This window comes from Scyliorhinus canicula, chromosome 14 (genome assembly GCF_902713615.1).
Source record: "Scyliorhinus canicula chromosome 14, sScyCan1.1, whole genome shotgun sequence".
Taxonomy (NCBI): Eukaryota; Metazoa; Chordata; class Chondrichthyes; order Carcharhiniformes; family Scyliorhinidae; genus Scyliorhinus; species Scyliorhinus canicula.
This window is the reverse complement of record NC_052159.1, coordinates 5026781-5049177: the sequence shown is the minus strand read 5'-3', so window position 1 is coordinate 5049177 and position 22397 is coordinate 5026781. Positions and strand designations below refer to the sequence as shown.

Genomic DNA, 22397 nt, shown 5'->3' with positions numbered 1-22397 from the left:
ACACTGGGAGCATCTCTCCCTCAATACGCACTGGGAGCATCTCTCCCTCAATACGCACTGGGAGCATCTCTCCCTCAATACGCACTGGGAGCATCTCTCCCACAATACGCACTGGGAGCATCTCTCCCTCAATACGCACTGGGAGCATCTCTCCCACAATACGCACTGGGAGCATCTCTCCCTCAATACTGTACACACTGGGAGCATCTCTCCCTCAATACGCACTGGGAGCATCTCTCCCTCAATACGCACTGGGAGCATCAGCCTAGATTTTATGCTATGTGTCTGTAGTGGGATTTGAAGCTGGGACCTTCTGACAGATGAGGGCACTGGCGGGTGTCTCCTAACTGACGATACCTTTACCCTGCTGTGCCACTGCTTATCCAGTTCTCTGTTGAAATGTAGGATTGAACCTGCCTCCATGTCATTCACTGTGTGAAAAAGTTTCACTTGTCAGCATCGCTCCTTTTGCCAATAACCTTAAATCTGTGCCCTCTGGCTCTCCCTTCCTCCATCAATGGGAGTAGTTTTACTCTATCTGCTGTCCAGTCCCCTCATGATTTTGAAGACCAATCAAATCTTCTCAACCTTGTCTTTTCTAAGGAGAGACACTTTTTCAATCTGCCCCCGTAACTAAAGTTCCTCATCCCTGGAATGCTTCTCCTCTGTCTCTCCAGCTTCTCCTCTGTCTCTCCAGCTTCTCCTCTGTCTCTCCAGCTTCTCCTCTGCCTCTCCAGCTTCTCCTCTGCCTCTCCAGCTTCTCCTCTGCCTCTCCAGCTTCTCCTCTGCCTCTCCAGCTTCTCCTCTGCCTCTCCAGCTTCTCCTCTGCCTCTCCAGCTTCTCCTCTGCCTCTCCAGCTTCTCCTCTGCCTCTCCAGCTTCTCCTCTGCCTCTCCAGCTTCTCCTCTGCCTCTCCAGCTTCTCCTCTGCCTCTCCAGCATCCTCTATGATGCCTTCACCACCTTCCTCCAGTCTGGTGCTTAGAATTGGACGTGGCATTCCAGTTAAGGCCAAACCAATGATTTTGTAAAGGTTCATCACTGCTTTGAGCTCTGTCTCTATTTATGAAACCCAGAGTCTCCTGTGCCTTTTAACCACTTTCCCAACCAGTCCTGCCACCTTCAACGATTTGTGCATTTATGCCCCCAGGTCCCTCTGCTCCTACAGTCTCTCCCCCCCCCCCCCCACCCACCCACCCACCCACCCACTTTTTATTGTCTCTCTGCTTACTTTGTACCAAAATAAATCTTCACACATCACTGTGTGCCTGCCCATTTTACCAACCTGTCTGTGCCCTCTTAAAGTCTCTCACTATCCTCACAGTTCACGATATTTCCCAAGTATAGGTCATTGGTGAAGAAAACCACTGACCCTGGGAACTCGTCCAGTCCAAAAAAACAGCCACTCACCATTACTCTGCCTCCTGTCCCCCGGCCTGCGTTCTATTTCAACTTGTGTTCTGTCAGCTTCAACTTTGCAAATAAGCCTATGGTGTAGCATTTTATTAAATGCCTTTTTGAAGGCCTTATAGACATCAACCCTGTTTGTAACCTCATCACAAAACTCAACTTACTTCAACAGAAAATACTCAGCAGGTCTGGCAGCAACTGTGGAAAGAAACAGAGTTAACGTTTCGGATCGGTGACCTTCAGAACCAAACATGATTTGCTTCAATTTATCGATGCTGGTTCTCTTTAACTGACCCACACTTCCACAGGATCCCTGCAGTGCAGGTGGAGGCCATTCGGCCCATAGAGTCTGCATGACCTTCTGAAAGAGTCCTCTACCCAGGCCCACTCCCCCACCGTACCCCCACACATTGGTCATGGCCAATCCACCTGCCATCACAGGACAGTAGGAGGAAACCGGAGCACCTGGAGGAAACCTTTGCAGACTTCCCAAGGCTGGAATTGAACCCGGGCCATAGAATCATAGAATTTACAGTGCAGAAGGAGACCATTCAGCCCATCAAGTCTGCACCGGTCCTTGGAAAGAGCACCCTTCTGAAGCCTACGTATGTACCCTATCCCCATAACCCAGTAACCCCCACTTAACATGTTTAGGACACTAGGGGCAATTTATCATGGCCAATCCACCTAACCTGCACATCTTTGGACTGTGGGAGGATACTGGAGAACCCGGAGGAAACCCACACAGACACGGGGAGGATGTGGAGACTTCGCACAGACTGTGACCCAAGTCAGGAATCGAACCTGGGACCCTGGAGCTGTGAAGCACAGATCTAACCACTGTGCTGCCTGTGTGACTGTTAACTTTGTCCCAGGTGATCATTCCTAAAACTTTCTCCTCACGAGGTTAAACTAACTGGCCTTTGCTTTTTGGAATTCACCTTTTTCTCTTTTCTGAATAATTATGTAACATTTGCAATTCTCCACCGCCTTGTCGTCATCCCTGTTCCTCAGAAGCATAGAATCATAGAATGTACAGTGTAGAAAGAGGCCATTCGGCCTATCTTGTCTACACCGGCCCCGGAAAGAGTACCCTACCTAACATTTGGACACTAAGGGACAATTTATCATGGCCAATCCACCTAACCTGCACATCTTTGGACTGTGGGAGGAAACTGGAGCACCCGGAGGGAAAATGTAGACTCTGCACAGACAGTGACCCAAGCTGGGAATCGAACCCGGGTCCCTGCCGCTGTGAAGCCACAGTGGTAACCACTGTGCTACCGTGCCGTCACAAATTTGAAGGTTATGGCCACTGTCTCCACAATTGCCACCTTTACTTTTCCTGTATCCTTGGACAAATCCAGTCCTGGTGACTTTAAGCACAGCCAGCATTTTTTAAACTTCCTCTTTATCAACTCTTAGCCCATTCAGTATCAACAGCTTTCTTTTTCACAATGACTTTGGTAACATTTGTTTCCTTGGGAAAGACAGATGGATTAGATGGATTGGCCATGATAAATTGCCCTGAGTGTCCAAAATTGCCCTTAGTGTTGGGTGGGGTTACTGGGTTATGGGGACAGTGAGGAGCTGTTGACCTCTGGTAGGGTGCTCTTTCCGGGAGCCGGTACAGACTCGATGGGCCGAATGGCCTCCTTTTTGCACTAAATTCTATGATAATCTATGATTAATCTAGGACAAAGTTTCGGCACAACATCGTGGGCCGAAGGGTCTGTTCTGTGCTGTATTTTTCTATGTTCTGTGTTCTAACTACCCCAGGCATGTCCTCTACCCCCATGGGTAGCTCTGCCTTCTGGTCCCCAACTGGCCCCACTCCTCTTACTGATTTGTTACTACTTCTTTGCCCGTAGAAGATTTTTAGATTCCCTTTGATGTTAGCTGCCAGTTGCATGTAGCTTCTCTGCCCCTCTTATTTCCGTTTTCACTTCCCCTTCTGAGCTTTCTATAGACGGCCTGGCTTGAAAGTGAGCATGAGTGAAGCTGCAGTTATTGATGATCAGGCTTGAGTTTGGAGCTGCGGGGCAGGGAGACGGGACTTTGGACACGGGATGGAAACGCATACGTCAGTTTTTGAATTTCTGGGAAATTGAGTTGGAGCGGGATACAGTGTCTGTAAATCCCTACCCTGCAGCAGGAGGCAGATGTTTGGGGCTGGTGACGACCGATGTGAATGCGGAGAGGAGATGATTATCACATCAGATGGGGAAGAATTAGTTATTAATGGTTTTTAGACTATTTGGTTCATATGTTCGTCAAATTGCAAGCAAATTTGCGTTGTTTGTTTCCAATGTTGCTCACTCACTCTCTCTATGCTGTTCTACACATATTTTATTTGCTATGAGGTTGTTGATTATCTGTTCTGAGGGATGATATTGTTTGTGGTGGTAATTACAACAGGTCGGGAACTGAAGAACCTATATGGGGGGGGGGGGGGTGTTTGAGGGTAAATCAACATCTGACATGTGGGAGGCTTTGAAATGTCAGTTGAAAGGAATTCAGGACCGGCATGTTCCTGTGCGGAAGAAGGATAAATATGGCAAATTTCGGGAACCTTGGATAACGAGAGATAATGTAGGCCTCGTCAAAAAGAAAAAGGAGGCATTTGTCAGGGCTAGAAGGATGGGAACAGACAAAGCTTGTGTGGAATATAAGGAAAGTAGGAAGGAACTTAAGCAAGGAGTCAGGAGGGCTAGAAGGGGTCATGAAAAGTCATTGGCAAATAGGGTTAAGGAAAATCCCAAGGCTTTTTACACGTACATAAAAAGCAAGAGGGTAGCCAGGGAAAGGGTTGGCCCACTGAAGGACAGGGGAGGGAATCTGTGTGGAGCCAGAGGAAATGGATGAGGTACTAAATGAATACTTTGCATCAGTATTCACCGAAGAGAAGGAATATCATAGAATTTACAGTGCAGAAGGATGCCATTCGGCCCATTGAGTCTGTACCGGCTCTTGGAAAGAGCACCCTATCCAAACCCACACCTCCACCCTATCCCCATAACCCAGTAACCCCACCCAACACTAAGGGAAATTTTGGACACTAAGGGCAATTTAGCATGGCCAATCCACCTAACCTGCACATCTTTGGACTGTGGGAGGAAACCGGAGCACCCGGAGGAAACCCATGCACACATGGGGAGAACGTGCAGACTCCGCACAGACAGTGACCCAAGCCGGGAATCGAACCTGGGATTTTGAAGCTGTGAAGCAAATGTGCTAACCACTATGCTACCGTGCTGCCCACGGTGGATGTTGAGTCTGGGGAAGGGTGTGCAGATAGCCTGGGTCTCATTGAGATCCAAAAAGATGAGGTGTTGGGCATCTTGAAAAATATTAAGGTAGATAAGTTCCCAGGGCCTGATGGGATCTACCCCAGAATACTGAAAGAGGCAAGAGAGGAAATTGCTGAGGCCTTGACGGAAATCTTTGGATCCTCACTGTCGTCAGGTGATGTCCCGGAGGGAAATTACTGGAGAGAATTCTTCGAGACAGGATCTGCTCCCATTTGGAAGTAAGTGGTCGTATTAGCGAGAGGCAGCACGATTTTGTGAAGGGGAGGTCGTGTCTCACTAACTTGATAGCTTTTTTGAGGAGGTCCTAAAGGTAATGATGCAGGTAGGGCAATGGATGTTGTCTGTATGGACTTCAATAAGGCCTTTGACAAGGTCCCTCATGGCAGACTGGTGCAAAAGGTGAAGTCACACGGGATCAGAGGTGAGCTGGCAAGATGGATACAGAACTGGCTAGGTCATAGCGGGCAGAGAGTAGCAATGGAAGGGTGCTTTTCTAATTGGAGGGCTGTGACTAGTGGTGTTCTGAGGGATCAGTGCTGGGACCTTTGCTGCTTGTGTATATATAAATGATTTGGAGGAAAATGTAACTGGTCTGATTAGTATGTTTGCAGACGACACAAAGGTAGGTGGAATTGCGGATAGCGATGAGGACTGTCAGAGGATACAGCAGGATTTAGATTGTTTGGAGACTTGGGCAGGATTTAGATTGTTTGGAGACTTGGGCGGAGAGATGGCAGATGGAGTTTAATCCGGACAAATGTGAGGTAATGCATTTTGGAAGGTCTAATGCAGGTAGGGAATATACAGTGAATGGTAGAACCCTCAAGAGTATTGACAGTCAGAGATCTTGGTGTACAGATCCACAGGTCACTGAAAGGGGCAACACAGGTGGAGAAGGTAGTCAAGAAGGCATACGGCATGCTTGCCTTCATTGGCCAGGGCATTGAGTATAAAAATTGGCAAGTCATGTTGCAGCTGTATAGAACCTTAGTTAGGCCACACTTGGTGTATAGTGTTCAATTCTGGTCGCCACACTACCAGATGGATGTGGTGGCTTTAGAGAGGGTGCAGAAGAGATTTACCAGGATGTTGCCTGGTATGGAGGGCATTAGCTATGAGGAGCGTTTGAATAAACTGGAATGAAGGAGGTTGAGGGGCGACCTTACGAGGGGCATAGAGAGAGTGGATAGTCGGAGACTTTTCCCCAGGGTACAGCGGTCAATTACCAGTGGGCATAGGTTTAAGGTGCGAGGGGCAAGGTTTAGAGTAGATGTCCGAGGGTAAGGTTTTTACACAGGGGGTAGTGGGTGCCTGGAACTCGCTGTCGGAGGAGGTGGTGGAGCAGGGGCGATAGTGACATTTAAGGGGCATCTTGACAAATACATGAATAGGATGGGAATAGAGGGATACGGACCCCGGAAGTGTAGAATATTTTAGTTTAGATGGACAGCATGGTCAGCACGGGCTTGGAGGGCCGAAGGGCCTGTTCCTGTGCTGTACTTTCCTTTGTTGTTTGTCTAGTAACCCGGAGACCTGAATTAATGCTGTGGAAACGTGGGGATATATCCCATCCCGGCAGCTGGTGGAAGTTAAATTAAATTAATAAATGTGGAATAACAATCTTTATTGTTGTCACAAGTAGGTTTACATTGACACTGCAATGAGGTTACTGCGAAAATCCCCTAGTCGTCACATCCCGGTTCCTGTTCGGGTACACCGAGGGAGAATTCAGAAAGTCCAATTCACCTAACCTGCACGTCTTTCGAGACTTGTGGGAGGAAACTGGAGCACCCGGAGGTGCTCGTGATAAGCTGGTGTCCATAATGGTGATGAACCAAAGGCCTTTTTTAAAGTGGGTGAATAGGGTGATCTCTGGTTTTGTGTGGGCGGGTAAAACCCCGTGAGTAAAGTAAGTGCAGCTGGAGCGATGTTTTTTTTTGGGGGGGGGGGGGGGGGGCCTGGCACTGCTGAACTTTAGTGATTACTACTGGATGGCAAATATAGCCATGATTAGGAAGTGAGTAGTGGGTCGGTGTGGGAGTGAGTAGAGGCAGCATCATATAAGGGCACAAATTTGGGGGCATTGGTAATGGCCCCTCTACCGTTCTCACCGGCCCGGTACTCCACAAGCCTCGGTGTGGGTGTCCAATTTGTGGTAATCACCAGTTTGTCCCAGGGAGGCTAGATGGGGGGTTTTGGGGGTGGCAGAGAGCAGGGATTGAGAGGCTGGGGGATCTGTTTATTGATGGGCGCTTTCCATGTTTAGAGGATCTGGAGGAGGAGATTGAATTGCCGGGAGGGAATGCGTTTCGATATTTGAAGATAAAGGATTTTGTGCGAAGGCAGATTGCGACCTTTCCACTTCTACCGCCACAGGGGATACAGGACAAGGTAGTTTCTAAAACGGGGGTGGTGGTGGGGAAGGTATCGGATATCTATAAAGAGCTCATGGATTGGGAGAAAACTCAGATAGGTGAGCAAAAGCGTAAATGGGAGGATGAGCTGGGAGGGGAGGTAGATGCGGGTCTGTGGGAGGATGTTCTTGAGCAGAGTCAACACGTCCTCACGTTCTTTTCATAGAGAATGTTTGCAATTTCATAGCATTTATAATGCAGAAGGAGACCACCCAGCCCATCGAGTCTGCACCGGCTCTTGGAAAGAGAACCCTACCCAAGCCTCCACACCTCCACCCCATCCCCACAACCCGGCAATCCTGCCCAACACTAAGGGGCAATTTAGCATGGCCAATCCACCTAACCTACACATCTTTGGACTGTGGGAGGAAACCAGAGCACCCGGAGGAAACCCACGCAGACACGGGGAGGTTGTGCAGCCTCCGCACAGACAGTGACCCAAGCCGCGAATCGAACCTGGGACCCTGGAGCTGTGAAGAAATTGTGCTAACCACTATGCTACCATGCTGCCGTTCTCCCTGTGTCTGCGTGGGTTTCCTCCAGGTGCTCCGGTTTCCTCCCACAAGTCCCAAAAGATGTGTGGTTAGGTGAACATCTGTTTATTGATCACTCCTTAATCTTCAATACTCGGCAGCCCATCCCAATTTAACCCTTTCAGCCCCAAGAAGAATAAATGTGTGGGTGAAGGGCAAATGGTTGCGTAGATTAGTCATTTAGGTTTTTTTTTCTTTCATGGGATGTGAGTGTCGCTGGCTGGGCCAGCTTTTATTGCCCATGTCTAATTGCCCTGGAACTGAGTGGTTTGCTCTGCCACATTGCTGTGGGTCTGGAGTCACATGTAGGCCAGACCGAGTAAGGACGGCAGATTTCCTTCCCTAAAGGAACCAGATGGGTTTTTACAACAATCGATGATAGTTTCATGGTCACCATTACTGAGACTAGCTTTATATTCCAATTCTTTTTAATTAATTGAACTTAAATTCCACAAGTTGCTGCGGTGGGATTTGAACTTGTGTCCTCAGCGATAGCCTGGGCTTTCCGATTACACCACCCTCTCCCCCGGGTTTAGCTGAGAGGCAAGATTAAATGTCCGTGGAGCTTGAGGTTGTTGGCTTATTTTTGAAAGTGTTGTCAATGAGTGTGTGAAGTGTTGAGTGTGAACTCTCCCGTACTTAGGTTTTGTACTTTTCTCCACTCCAGGAACGCGAGGAAGGAAAACCTCTGCTCATCCCAGTCAACCACGCATCAAACAAATCATCAGGAGGCACTGACCCCACCTACCATAGTATCCCTTCATCCCGCTTCCCAGATGAACAAGCTCTTCTCAACACTATCCTCAGCAAAACAGCACAGTGAGTATTGTCCTGAGAGAGAGCCGGCGGCCCCTCCCCTCACGCGGCGGCCCCTCCCCTCACGCGGCGGCCCCTCCCCTCACGCGGCGGCCCCTCCCCTCACGCGGCGGCCCCTCCCCTCACGCGGCGGCCCCTCCCCTCACGCGGCGGCCCCTCCCCTCACGCGGCGGCCCCTCCCCTCACGCGGCGGCCCCTCCCCTCACGCGGCGGCCCCTCCCCTCACGCGGCGGCCCCTCCCCTCACGCGGCGGCGGCGGCCCCTCCCCTCACGCGGCGGCCCCTCCCCTCACGCGGCGGCCCCTCCCCTCACGCGGCGGCCCCTCCCCTCACGCGGCGGCCCCTCCCCTCACGCGGCGGCCCCTCCCCTCACGCGGCGGCCCCTCCCCTCACGCGGCGGCCCCTCCCCTCACGCGGCGGCCCCTCCCCTCACGCGGCGGCCCCTCCCCTCACGCGGCGGCCCCTCCCCTCACGCGGCGGCCCCTCCCCTCACGCGGCGGCCCCTCCCCTCACGCGGCGGCCCCTCCCCTCACGCGGCGGCCCCTCCCCTCACGCGGCGGCCCCTCCCCTCACGCGGCGGCCCCTCCCCTCACGCGGCGGCCCCTCCCCTCACGCGGCGGCCCCTCCCCTCACGCGGCGGCCCCTCCCCTCACGCGGCGGCCCCTCCCCTCACGCGGCGGCCCCTCCCCTCACCCAGACAGAGTACATGGGGCGAGGGTGATCCCGAGAGGGAGCAAGCAGAGGTGCTTCCTCCCACCTGTGTGACTCTGGGTCTATCTGCTCTGTGGAGGGGCAGCCCCAGGTCCTCTCGCCAGTCTGCCAAGTTCACTGATGGCAGCCATGGCTGTATTTGCCCCAGTGCCTCTTAACGTGGTGGCAAGGGAGATTAGCTGTGATTCCCGACCATGCTGGGACCGGTCTCTGTGTGGTCAGACAGCAACCCATATAGCTCTAATTCTCCCCTGCCCCCTCCATCAAACAGCCATACATGTGGAACAGCTGTTTGCGTTCAGAACACCCATTCAGCCAAGGCTTCAGGCAGCTGTCAGCAAGTTGCTCTCCATTCAGCGCCTATGATATGTTGTTACCAACCCCCCCCCCCCCCCCCCCCCCCTGCCTAGGTTGCAAGTGTGTCCGTGTGTGACAGGTGTTGAACTAATAAACTGCCTGCTCTGCTATTTCTTGCTCGCAGTTCCCGTTTAAACAAAACTCTGATTATTTGGAAAGTCTCTTTGTAAGTTGTGAGTAAGTGAGCCACTGGACTGCTGAATTAATGTAGGGCAGGGGTAGAAATTCACTTTATTGGTAACTAGTCATAGAATCTTGCAGTACAGAAACATGGATGTTTTTTAAAGGCAGTGTTAATGGTAACCCCAGTTCCGTTCCACCCTTGTCAGCCCTAGCTGTACAGTCAATCTCATCTCTCCCACCCCACCTGTCCTCACCACTCTTTACCCATTGCCCTGCAGATCTTTTCTGGATTACAACAGTGGCTTCACTACAAAATATATATAAAATAATCTTTATTAGTGTCACAAGTAGGCTTATATTAACACTGCAATGATGTTACTGTGAAAATCCCCTAGTCGCCACATTCCGGCACCTGTTCGGGTACACTGAGAATTCAGAATGTCCAAATTACCTAACAAGCACATCTTTCGGGACTTGTGGGAGGAAACCCACACAGACACGGAGAGAACATGCAGACTCCACACAGGCAGTGACCCAAGCCGGGAATTGAACGTGGGACCCTGGAGCTGTGAAGCAACAGTGCGAACCACTGTGCTACTGTGCCGCCCATGAATGCAGAATGGTACAGCAGAGGAGGCTGCCATTTGGGCCATTTAGTCTGTTCCAGTGCTTTCGGGTGCTCTGCTTTCTCCATGGTTCGGCTATTTCTCTCCGAGTATTCAACCAATCCATTCATCCGATCATCAACCATCCATGAACAGCTCCCAATCCTGTTTTCTGTGAAGTCTTTCCAGATGTTCTGAGCTAGTGAAACCAGAGGCAGGAGGATAATTATTTTCTCAGTGAGTTCCCACAAGCCCTGAAAAACGTGCTTGTAATACTAATCAAGATAATTGTATTGTTGTTTTAAGGAAGGTGCTGTCTGAAAGGGCAGCAGAAGCAGACTCGGTAATAACTTTCAAAAGGGAATTGGAGAAATACTTTAATTTTGGGGAAAGAGAGGTGTGAGCGGGGCTGTTACAGATGGGTCGAATGGCCCCCCCTTCCATGCTGCGTGATTGCAAAGCTGCAAGGGGGCTAATTGCAGACAGCATCACTGCCCACCGAGATCAGCCAACCTGTCTGTGCAGCTTTATCAAGTCACATGCAGAGAGACTCGGCCATTTAGTGAAACTCTACTTTGCAACGGCTCTTGTTTGAGCGCAGCTTTGTAACTGGGGTTACCATTAACACTGCCTTTAAAAAACATCCATGTTTCTGTGATGTGTAAATCTGTTCAACCACTGCCTATTCCCGAGGGTATTCCGTCAACAACACTGCTGTGTGAACCCAGAGCAGATACAGGGTTCATGCTCTTCCCTGAAGAAACCCAGGAAGCCTGTTGGTTTTTTACAACACGCTTCTATTTGTTGAATTTGGTTTGAGAGCACTGAACACCACCTTGGAGGTACTGTTACAGCAGCAAAGCTGCTTGACCAGGTCCTGCTCAATATCTGTCTGTTCGACCCCGGCTCTGGGTCACTGTCCGTGTGGAGTTTGCACATTGCCTCTGTGTCTGCGTGGGTTTCACCCCCACAACCCAAAGATGTGCCGAGTAGGTGGATTGGCCACGCTAAATTGCTCCTTAATTGGAAAAATGAATTAGGTACTCTAAATTTTTTTTTAATGTAAATGTTGTAACCCTGTCACATTGAAGTGTAAGATGTGGCTGGAAGAGAGCTGCTGGTAATTGGGGAAAGGTTAGGGCATTTTAATGACCACCTCTGGGAGAGGGACCTGTGTTCTCTGGGTTTTGTTGAGGAAAGGGCGGCATGGTAGTGGCAGAGTGGTTAGCACTGCTGCCTCACAGCCCCAGCGACCCAGGTGACTGTGTGGAGTTTGCACGTTCTCCCCATGTTTGCGTGGGCTTCTTCCCACAGTCCAAAGCTGTGCAGCTTGGGTGGATTGGCCGTGATCAATGCTTGGGTTTGCAGGGATCAGGTGGGGGAGTGGGCCTAGCTAGATGCTCTTTTGCAGGGTCAGTGCAGACTTGATGGGCCAATTGGCCTCCTTCTGCACTGTAGGGATTCTATGGGGTAAGCTACCACTATACTGTCCACATTAAACACTCCCAGGACGGGTACAGCATGGGGTTAGTTGCCAAGTAATAATAATATTGATGTTCTCTCTGCTTCCGGGACATGCTGGACTTCAGCCTCTAATGGTCTGATGTATGAGTGATGTTTCTATCAGATACGCTGGCAATCTTGAAGGTCCATTACCAGCGTCACTGGCTAGAACAACACTTGCTGCCCATCCCCAATTGTCCTTGAGAAGGTGGTGGTGAGCTGCCTTCTTCAACCGCTGCAGTCCATCTGGTGTAGGGTTTGGAAGATGCTGTCTAAGGAGCCTTGGTGAGTTACTGCAGTGCATCTTGTAGATGGTGCACACGGCTGCCACTGTGCGTCGTTGATGGAGGGAGTGAATGTTTATGGATGTTTTGTCAATCAAGCGGGGTTGCTTTGTCCTGGATGGTGTCGAGCTTGTTGAGTGTTGCTGAAGCTGCACTTATCCAGGCAAGGAGACTTGTGCCTTGTAGATGATGGACAAGCTTTGGGGAGTCAGAAGGTGAGTTACTCGCTGCCTGATTCCTAGCCTCTGATCTGCTCTGTAGCCACAGTATTTTTATGGCTAGTCCAGTTCAGTTTTGTGCTTAATGGAAAGCCCCAGGTGTGGATAGTGGGAGAATCAGTGATGGTAATGCCATTGAATGCAATGGGGTGATGGTTAGATCCTCTCTTGTTGGAGATGGTCATTGGCTAGCACTTGTGTCGCCTGAGGGCCCACCGTCCAAACTGTCACTGAGGGTCTAGAAAAGGGGCAGATTTACAAGGAAGTTGTCAGACGGGGAAGATCTAACGCAGCAGGTAGATTGACCAGGCTGGGCCTCTTCTCTAGAAAATAGAAGACTCTGGGTCGGCCTGATATAGGAGTTTAAGATGGAGAACTTGATTCTCTCTGTGTACAGGATGTAAACATCACTTGATCTGTGTAAAATAGGCCCTTTGGCCCATCGTGTGTGAGCAGCTGTTTAAACGAGCTGTCTAATGCGTACCGGACCCCCTGCTCTTCCCCCATTGTCCTGCAAGTATTTACCCAATTCCCTGTGGAGTTTCCTGTTGAATCAGTTTCCACCCTTCTTTCCAAGAGTGCATTCCAGATCACAAATCACTGTGTAAAATGGTGGTGTCATGACAATGTCACTGGGCAATCCAGGTCAATGCCCTGGGGAGCATGGGTTCAAATCCCATCACGGCAGCCAGTGGAATTTAAATTCAATAAATCTGGAACATAAAGCTTGTCTCAGTAATGATGACCATGAAACTATCATGGATTGTTGTAAAAACCCATCTGGTTCACTAATGTCCTTTAGGGAAGGAAATCTGCCGTTCTTACCTGGTCTGGCCTACACGTGACTCCAGGCCCACAGCAATGTGGTTGACTCTGAAATGCTCCTTTGGGGTCCAGCAAGACCCTCAATCCAAGGGCAGCTGGGACCCTCAAAATGCTGGGCCTTGCCAGAGATCAATTGGAAAATAGGACATGTTTCCTCATTGTCCCCGGATTGATTCTTTTGCCAATCACCTTCTAGTTACTGACCTACCTCTGGGATTTTCGTACAATCAGAATCCTTACAGTGCAGAAGGGCACCATTCGGCCCATCTAACCAGCACGGCTCTTCAAATGAGTGCTGTACATATGTCCACACCCCTGTTCACCCCACCCTGTCCCCGTAACCCAACCTGCACATCCCTGGACACTAAGTGGCAATTTATCACGGCCAATCCAAAAGGCAGAGAAAGAGCAGGAAGGCAGTGCAGGTGTCCCCTGCGGTCATCTCCCTCCGAAACAGGTATGCTGTTTTGGATACTGTTGGGGGAGATGTCTCACCAGGGGAAGGCAGTAGTAGCCAGGCTCATGGCACCGTGGCTAGCTCTGCTGCACAGAAGGGCGGGAAAAAGGCTGGCAGGGCTATAGTCATAGGGGATTCAATTGTAAGGGGAGGAGACAGGCGTTTCTGTGGTCGAAAACGAGACTCCCGAATGGTATGTTGCCTCCCGGGTGCTCGGATCAGGGATGTCTCAGATCGGCTGCAGGACATACTGAAGGGGGAGGGTGAACAGCCAGTTGTCGTGGTGCATATAGGCACCAACGATATAGGTTCAAAAAAAAGGGATGAGGTCCTACAATCAGAATTTAGGGAGTTAGGAGATAAGTTAAAAAGTAGGACCTCAAAAGTAGTAATCTCAGGATTTCTACCAGTTCCATGGACAGTCAGAGTAGAAATTCAAGAATAGTCAGAATGAATACGTGGCTTGAGAGATGGTGCAGGAGGGGAGGGGTTCAGATTTATGGGACATTGGAACCAGTTCTGGGGGTGGTGGGACCATTACAAACCGGATGGTCTACACCTGGGCAGGACTGGAACCAATGTCCTAGGGGGTGCTTTTGCTAACACTGTTGGGGAGGTTTTAAACTAATGTGGCAGGGGGATGGGAACCAGATTAGGAAGTTAGAGGTCAGTAAAGAAGCAACTAAAGCCAGTAAGGTACGAGACAATAAACTCAATGTGACTAAGGGGAAGAGTAGACAGGGAAGAGATGATGAACGCAAAGGTGGTCTGAGGTGCATTTGTTTTAATGCGAGAAGTGTAGCAGGTAAGGCAGATGAACTTAGGGCTTGGATCAGTACCTGGGAATATGATGCTATTGGTATTACTGAGACTTGGTTGAGGGAAGGGCAGGACTGGCAACTGAATATCCCAGGGTATAGATGCTTCAGGAGGGATAGAGAGGGAGTAGAAGGGGTGGAGGAGTTGCATTACTCGTCAGAGATGATATCACAGCTGTGATTAAGGAGGGCATGATGGAGGATTTGAGCACTGAGGCAATATGGGTGGAGCTGAGAAATAGGAAGGGTGCAGTAACATTGTTGGGACTTTACTACAGGCCTCCCAAAAGCGAGCATAAAGTAGAGGTACAAATATATGCAGACAGATTATAGATGGGAGATTTTAACTTCCCTAACATTGAATGGGATTCGTGTAGTGTTGGAGGCGTAGATGGAGCAGAGTTTGTAAGGAGCATCCAGGAGAGTTTTTTAGAGCAGTATATAAATAGTCCAACTCGGGAAGGGGCCATACTGGACCTGGTATTGGGGAATGATCCCGGCCAGGTGGTTGATGTTTCAGTCGGTGATTACTTTGGGAATAGCGATCACAATTCCGTAAGTTTTAGAATACTCATGGACAAGGACAGGAGGGGTCCGAAAGGAAGAGTGCTAAATTGGGGAAAGGCAGAGTATAACAAAATTCGGCAGGAGCTAGGGAATGTGGATTGGGAGCAGCTGTTTAAGGGTAAATCCACATTTGAAATGTGGAAGTCTTTTAAGGAAAGGTTGATTAGAGAGCAGGACAGACATGTTCCTGTGAAAATGAAAGATAGAAATGGCAAGATTCGGGAACCATGGATGACGGGTGCAATTGTGAGACTAGCTAAGATGAAAAAGGAAGCATACATAGGATCAAGGCAACTCAAAACTGATGAAGCTTTGGAGGAATATCGGGAAAGTAGGACGAATCTCAAACGCGCAATAAAGAGGGCTAAAAGGGGTCATAAAATATCTTTGGCTAACAGGGTTAAGGAAAATCCCAAAGCATTTTATTCGTATGTAAGGAACAAGAGGGTAACTAGAGAAAGGATTGGCCCACTTAAAGACAAAAGAGGAAATTTATGCGTGGACTCAGAGGAAATGGATGAGATTCTTAATGAGTACTTTGCATCGGTATTCCCAAAGGAGAGGGACAAGACGGATGTTGAGGCTAGGGATGGATGTTTAAATACTCTCGGTCAAGTTGTCATATGGAAGGGGGAAGTTTTGGGTATTCTAAAAGACATTAAGGTGAACAAGTCCCCAGGACCGGATGGGATCTATCCCAGGTTACTGAGGGAAGCGAGGGACGAAATAGCTGGGGCCTTAACAGATATCTTTGCAGCATCTTTGAGCACGGGTGAGGTCCCGGAGGACTGAAGAATTGCTAATGTTGTCCCTTTGTTTAAGAAGGGTAGCAGGGATGATCCAGGGAATTATAGACCTGTGAGCTTGACGTCAGTGGTAGGCAAACTGTTGGAGAAGATACTGAGGGATAGGATCTATTCACATCTGGAAGAAAATAGACTTATCAGTGATAGACAGCATGGTTTTGTGCAGGGAAGGTCATGTCTTACAAACCTAATAGAATTCTTTGAGGAAGTGACAAAGTTAATTGATGAGTGAAGGGCTGTAGATGTCGTATACATGGACTTTAGTAAGGCGTTTGATAAGGTTTCCCATGGCAGGTTGATGGAAAAAGTGAAGTCGTATGGGGTTCAGGGTGTACTAGCTAGATGGATAAAGAACTGGCTGGGCAACAGGAGACAGAGAGTAGTGGTGGAAGGGAGTGTCTCAAAATGGAGAAGGGTGACTAGTGGTGTTCCACAGGGATCCGTGCTTGGACCACTGTTGTTTGCGATCTACATAAATGACCTGGGGGAAGGTATAGATGGTCTGATTAGCAAGTTTGCAGATGATACTAAGATTGGTGGAGTTGCAGATAGTGAGGAGGACTGTCAGAGAATACAACAAAATATAGATAGATTGGAGAGTTGGGCAGAGAAATGGCAGATGGAGTTCAATCCAGGCAAATGCGAGGTGATGCATTTTGGAAGATCAAATTCAAGAGCGGGCTATATGGTCAATGGAAGGGTCTTGGGAAAAATTGATGTGCAGAGAGATCTGGGAGTTCAGGTCCATTGTACCCTGAAGGTGGCAGGTCAATAGAGTGGTCAAGAAGGCATACAGCATGCTTGCCTTCATCGGACAGGGTATTGAGTACAAGAGTTGGCAGGTCATGTTACAGTTGTATAGGACTTTGGTTCGGCCACATTTGGAATACTGCGTGCAGTTCTGGTCGCCACATTACCAGAAGGATGTGGATGCCTTGGAGAGGGTGCAGAGGAGGTTCACCAGGATGTTGCCTGGTATGGAAGGTGCTAGCTATGAAGAAAGGTTGAGTAGATTAGGATTGTATGGTTGAGGGGGGACCTAATTGAGGTCTACAAAATTATGAGAGGTATGGACAGGGTGGATAGCAACAAGCTTTTCCCAAGAGTGGGGGTGTCAGTTACAAGGGGTCACGATTTCAAAGTGAGAGGGGGAAAGTTTAAGGGAGATGTGCGTGGAAAGTTTTTTACGCAGAGGGTGGTGGGTGCCTGGAACGCTTTACCAGCGGAGGTGGTAGAGGCGGGCACGATAGCATCATTTAAGAAGCATCTGGACAGATATATGAACGGGTGGGGAACAGAGGGAAGTAGACCTTGGAAAATAGGAGACAGGTTTAGATAAAGGATCTGGATTGGCGCAGGCTGGGAGGGCCGAAGGGCCTGTTCCTGTGCTGTAATTTTCTTTGTTCTTTGTTCTAATCCACCTAACCTGCACATTTGGACTGTGGAAGGAAACCGGAGCACCCGGAGGAAACCCACGCAGACACTGAGAGAACACAGCACAGACAGTACCCAAGGCCGGAATTGAAGCCGGGTCCCTGGCGCTATGAGGCAGCAGTGCTAACCACTGTGCCACCATGCCACCCTGGCGCTGTGAAGCAACAGTGCTAACCTTGGGGCTGGTTTAGCACAGTGGGCTAAACAGCTGGCTTGTAATGTAGAACAAGGCCAGCAATGCGAGTTCAATTCCCGTACCAGCCTCCCTGAACAGGTGCCGAAATGTGGTGACTAGGGGCTTTTCACAGTAACTTCATTGAAACCTACTTTGACCCCAATATTGACTGGGACTCACGTAGTGCGAGGGGCTTAGACAGGGCAGAGTTTGTAAGGAGCATCCAGGAGGGCTTCTTAAAACAATAAGTCCAACTAGGGAAGGGGCTGTACTGGACCTGGTATTGGGGAATGAGCCCGGCCAGGTGGGAGAAGTTTCAGGGGACCATTTCGGGAACAGTGACCATAATTCAGTAAGTTTTAAAGTGCTGGTGGACAAGGATAAGAGTGGCCCTCGGGTGAATGTGCTAAATTGGGGGAAGGCTAATTATAACAATATTAGGCGGGAACTGAAGAACCTAGATTGGGGGCGGATGTTTGAGGATAAATCAACAGCTGACATGTGGGAGGCTTTCAAGTGTCAGTTGAAAGGAATTCAGGACCGGCATGTTCCTGTGTAGAAGAAGGATAAATATGGCAAATTTCGGGAACCGTGGATAACGAGAGATATTGTAGGCCTCGTCAAAAAGAAAAAGGAGGCATTTGTCAGGGCTAGAAGGCTGGGAACAGACAAAGCCTGTGTGGAATATAAGGAAAGTAGGAAGGGACTTAAGCAAGGAATTAGGAGGGCTAGAAGAGGTCACGAAAAGTCATTGGCAAATAGGGTTAAGGAAAATCCCAAGGCTTTTTACACGTACATAAAAAGCAAGAGGGTAGCCAGGGAATGGGTTGGCCCACTAAAGGATAGGCAAGGGAATCTATGTGAGGAGCCTGAGGAAATGGGCGAGGTACTAAATGAATACTTTGCATCAGTATTCACCAAAGAGGAGGAATTGGTGGTTGTTGAGTCTGGAGAAGGGTGTGTAGATAGCCTGGGTCACATTGAGATCCAAAAAGACGAGATGTTGGGCGTCTTGAAAAATATTAAGGTAGATAAATCTCCAGGGCCTGATGGGATCTACCCCAGAATACTGAAAGAGGCAAGAGAGGAAATTGCTGAGGCCGTGACAGAAATCTTTGGATCCTCACTGTCTTCAGGTGATGTCCCGGAGGACTGGAGAATAGCCAATGTTATTGCTTTGTTTAAGAAGGGTAGCAAGGATAATCCAGGGAACTACAGACCGGTGAGCCTTACGTCAGTGGTAGGGTAATTACTGGAGAGAATTCTTCGAGACAGGATCTACTCCCATTTGGAAGCAAATGGACGTATTAGTGAGAGGCAGCATGGTTTTGTGAAGGGGAGGTCGTGTCTCACTAACTTGATCAAGATTTTCGAGGAGGCCACAAAGATGACTGATGCAGGTAAGGCAGTGGATGTTGTCTATATGGACTTCAATAAGGCCTTTGACAAGGTCCCTCATGGCAGACGTACAAAAGATGAAGTTGCACGGGATCTGGGGTGAGCTGGCAAGGTGGATACAGAACTGGCTAGGTCACAGAAGGCAGAGAGTAACAATGGAAGGGTGCTTTTCTAATTGGAGGGCTGTGACTAGTGGTATTCCACAGGGATCAGTGCTGGGACATTTGCTGTTTGTGGTATATATAAATGATTTGGAGGAAAATGAAACTGGTCTGATTAGTAAGTTTGCAGATGACACAAAGGTTGGTGGAATTGCGGATAGCGATGAGGACTGTCAGAGGATACAGCAGGATTTAGATCAGTTGGAGACTTGGGCGGAGAGATGGCAGATGGAGTTTAATCCGGACAAATGTAAGGTAATGCATTTTGGAAGGTCTAATGCAGGTAGGGAATATACAGTGAATGGTAGAACCATCAAGAGTATTGAAAGTCGAGGAGGAGCTGGGCGGGGAAATGGAGGATGGGCTGTGGGCAGAGGCCCTGAGTAGGGTAAACTCGACCGCGACATGTGCTAGGCTCGGGCTGATCCAATTTAAGGTCGTTCACCGGGCCCATATGACGGTGGCTCGGATGAGCAAATTTTTCGGGATAGAGGACAAATGCGCTAGGTGCGCGGGAGGACCAGCGAACCATGTGCACATGTTTTGGGCATGCCCTGAGCTGAGGGGGTACTGGGAGGGATTTGCGGGGGTCATGTCCCAGGTGCTAAAAACAAGGGTGGTGATGAGTCCAGGGGTGGCAATTTTTGGGGTTTCGGAAGACCCGGGCGTCCAGGGGGAGAAAGCGGCCGATGTGCTGGCCTTTGCTTCCCTGATAGCCCGGCGACGAATATTATTGGCGTGGAGGGACTCAAAGCCCCCGAAGACTGAGTGGTGGCTTGCGGACATGTCAAGTTTCCTGGGGATGGAAAAAATTAAGTTCGCCTTGAGGGGATCTGTACTGGGGTTCACCCCGAGGTGGCAACCATTTATTGACTTCTTTGCGGGAGAGTGAGCGTCAGCAGGGGGGTGGGGGGGGTAGGGTAGAGTAGAGTAGGAGGGAAAATATGGCGGGTAGTACGGGTGGGAGGGGAGCGGGCTTGTGCAATACGGTACGATGGAAGTATTGAAAGTACGTGGACGTTTGCACATTTTTGCCTTTTTTGCTTCCTTTCTGATGATGTCTGTAACTGTTTATAAAGCCAAAAACTACCTCAATAAAATTGTTTATTAAAAAAAAATATGAAGAGTATTGAAAGTCAGAGCGATCTAGGTGTACAGGTCCACAGGTCACTGAAAGGGGCAACACAGGTGGAGAAGGTAGTCAAGAAGGCATACGGCATGCTTGCCTTCATTGGCCGGGGCATTGAGTATAAGAATTGGCAAGTCGTGTTGCAGCTGTGTAGAACCTTAGTTAGGCCACGTTTGGAGTATAGTGTTTAATTCTGGTCGCCACACTACCAGAAGGATGTGGAGGCTTTAGAGAGGGTGCAGAAGAAATGTACCAGGATGTTGCCTGGTATGGAGGGCATTAGCTATGAGGAACGGTTGAATAAACTCGGTTTGTTCTCACTGTAATGACGGAGGTTGAGGGGTGACCTGATAGAGGACTACAAAATTATGAGGGGCATAGACAGAGTGGACAGTCGGAGACTTTTCCCCAGTGTAGAGGGGTCAATTACTTGGAGGCATAGGTTTAAGGTGCGAGGGGCAAGGTTTAGAGGAGATTTACGAGGCGAGTATTTTTTTACACAGAGGGTAGTGGGTGCCTGGAACTCGCTGCCGGAGGAGGTGCTGGAAGCAGGGACGATAGTGACATTTAAGGGGCATCTTGACAAATACAAGAATAATGTTGGGAATAGAGGGATACGGACCCATGAAGTGTAGAAGATTTTAGTTTAGAACATAGAGCATATAGTGCAGAAGGAGGCCATTCGGCCCATCGAGTCAGCACCGACCCACTTAGTCCCTTTACATCCACCCTATCCCCATAATCCAATAACCCCTCCTAACCTTTTTGATCACTAAGGGCAATTTAGCATAGCCAATCCACCTAACCTGCACGTCTTTGGACTGTGGGAGGAAACCGGAGCACCCGGAGGAAACCCACGCAGACACGGGGAGAACATGCAAACTCCACACAGACAGTGACCCAGCGGGGAATCGAACCTGGGACCCTGGCGCTGTGAAGACAGGCTGCATGGTCGGCACGGGCTTGGAGGGCCGAAGGGCCTGTTCCTGTGCTGTACTTTTCTTTGTTCTTTGTACTTGTGACAATAAGTGATTATTATTATTAACCACTGTACCACCATGCCACCCTGGTGCTGAGGCAGCAGTGCTAACCGCTGTACCACCCTGCTGCCCTTGTTGTTGTTGTTGTCAATAATAAATTAATAAAAGTGGGAGTTGAGGGGGAGCATTTTTTGTTACCCAGAGAGTTGGAAGAATGTGGAACTCACCACAAAGGGTGATTGAGACAGATAGATTGGATGCATCGGGGGAAGCTCAGCAGATGAGGGAGAAAGGAATACAGTATAAGGTTACTCTGATGGTATTCGCTACACTGGGCGAAGGCTCGGATGGAGCATATACACCAGCATGGACTAGTTGGGTCAAATGGCCTGTGTTGTATGATCCAATGTAATTTACTCTGAGGCTTGGATGTCTTTAGGATTTCGGGGGCATTTGTCCAATTTATTTTCAGTCTGTTTGGCCTCTCAAAAGGATGTGTGGGCAGTGTGTGAGCTGGTAGGGAGAAGGGTGTTAAAGGACCTCTGAAACTGCAGTGTTTGGTTGGGACCAGTTGGTCTCTTCCTGTGTGTGTTTTTTGTGTCTGATTTGCTGTTGTGGCTGAAGCTGCCCGCTTGCGACACTGCTGCTCTCGCCACTCGTGAAGCTGACTGAGAGCCGGTTGACCAGACGAGGCACTCTAGGCATGTTGGGTTAGAAAAACATATCCCACTGGCCCCTGCTGCAGCTCACTAACGTGATTGTCCTTCCATCCCCAGTAACATCATCGATGTGTCAGCCGCAGATTCACAGAGCATGGAGCAGCACGAGTACATGGATCGAGCGCGGCAGTACAGGTGAGGGGATCGAGCGCGGCAGTACAGGTGAGGGGATCGAGTGCGGCAGTACAGGTGAGGAGATCGCACGCAGCAGTACAAGTGAGGGGATCGAGCGGGCAGTACAGGTGAGGGGATCGAGCGCGGCAGTACAGGTGATGGGATCGAGCGCGGCAGTACAGGTGATGGGATCGAGCGCGGCAGTACAGGTGAGGGGATCGAGCGCGGCAGTACAGGTGAGGGGATCGAGCGCGGCAGTACAGGTGAGGGGATCGAGCGCGGCAGTACAGGTGAGGGGATCGAGCGCGGCAGTACAGGTGAGGGGATCGAGCGCGGCAGTACAGGTGAGGGGATAGAGCGCTGCAGTACAGGTGAGGGGATCGAGCGGGGCAGTACAGGTGAGGGGATCGAGCGGGCAGTACAGGTGAGGGGATCGAGCGGGCAGTACAGGTGAGGGGATCGAGCGGGGCAGTACAGGTGAGGGGATCGAGCGGGGCAGTACAGGTGAGGGGATTGAGCGCGGCAGTACAGG

At 49.8% G+C, this 22397-nt stretch overlaps 1 protein-coding gene across 1 annotated transcript in view; it reads left to right on the top strand.

Moving 5' to 3' along the window:
- Window positions 1-22397, top strand: part of lamtor1 (late endosomal/lysosomal adaptor, MAPK and MTOR activator 1) — a 40758-nt gene that overhangs the window by 6634 nt on the left and 11727 nt on the right. The window contains exons 2-3 of the mRNA XM_038818071.1: window positions 8334-8485; window positions 21809-21886. Of these exons, the coding sequence (XP_038673999.1) occupies window positions 8334-8485; window positions 21809-21886 (230 nt within the window). The remainder of the gene's footprint in view (window positions 1-8333; window positions 8486-21808; window positions 21887-22397) is intronic.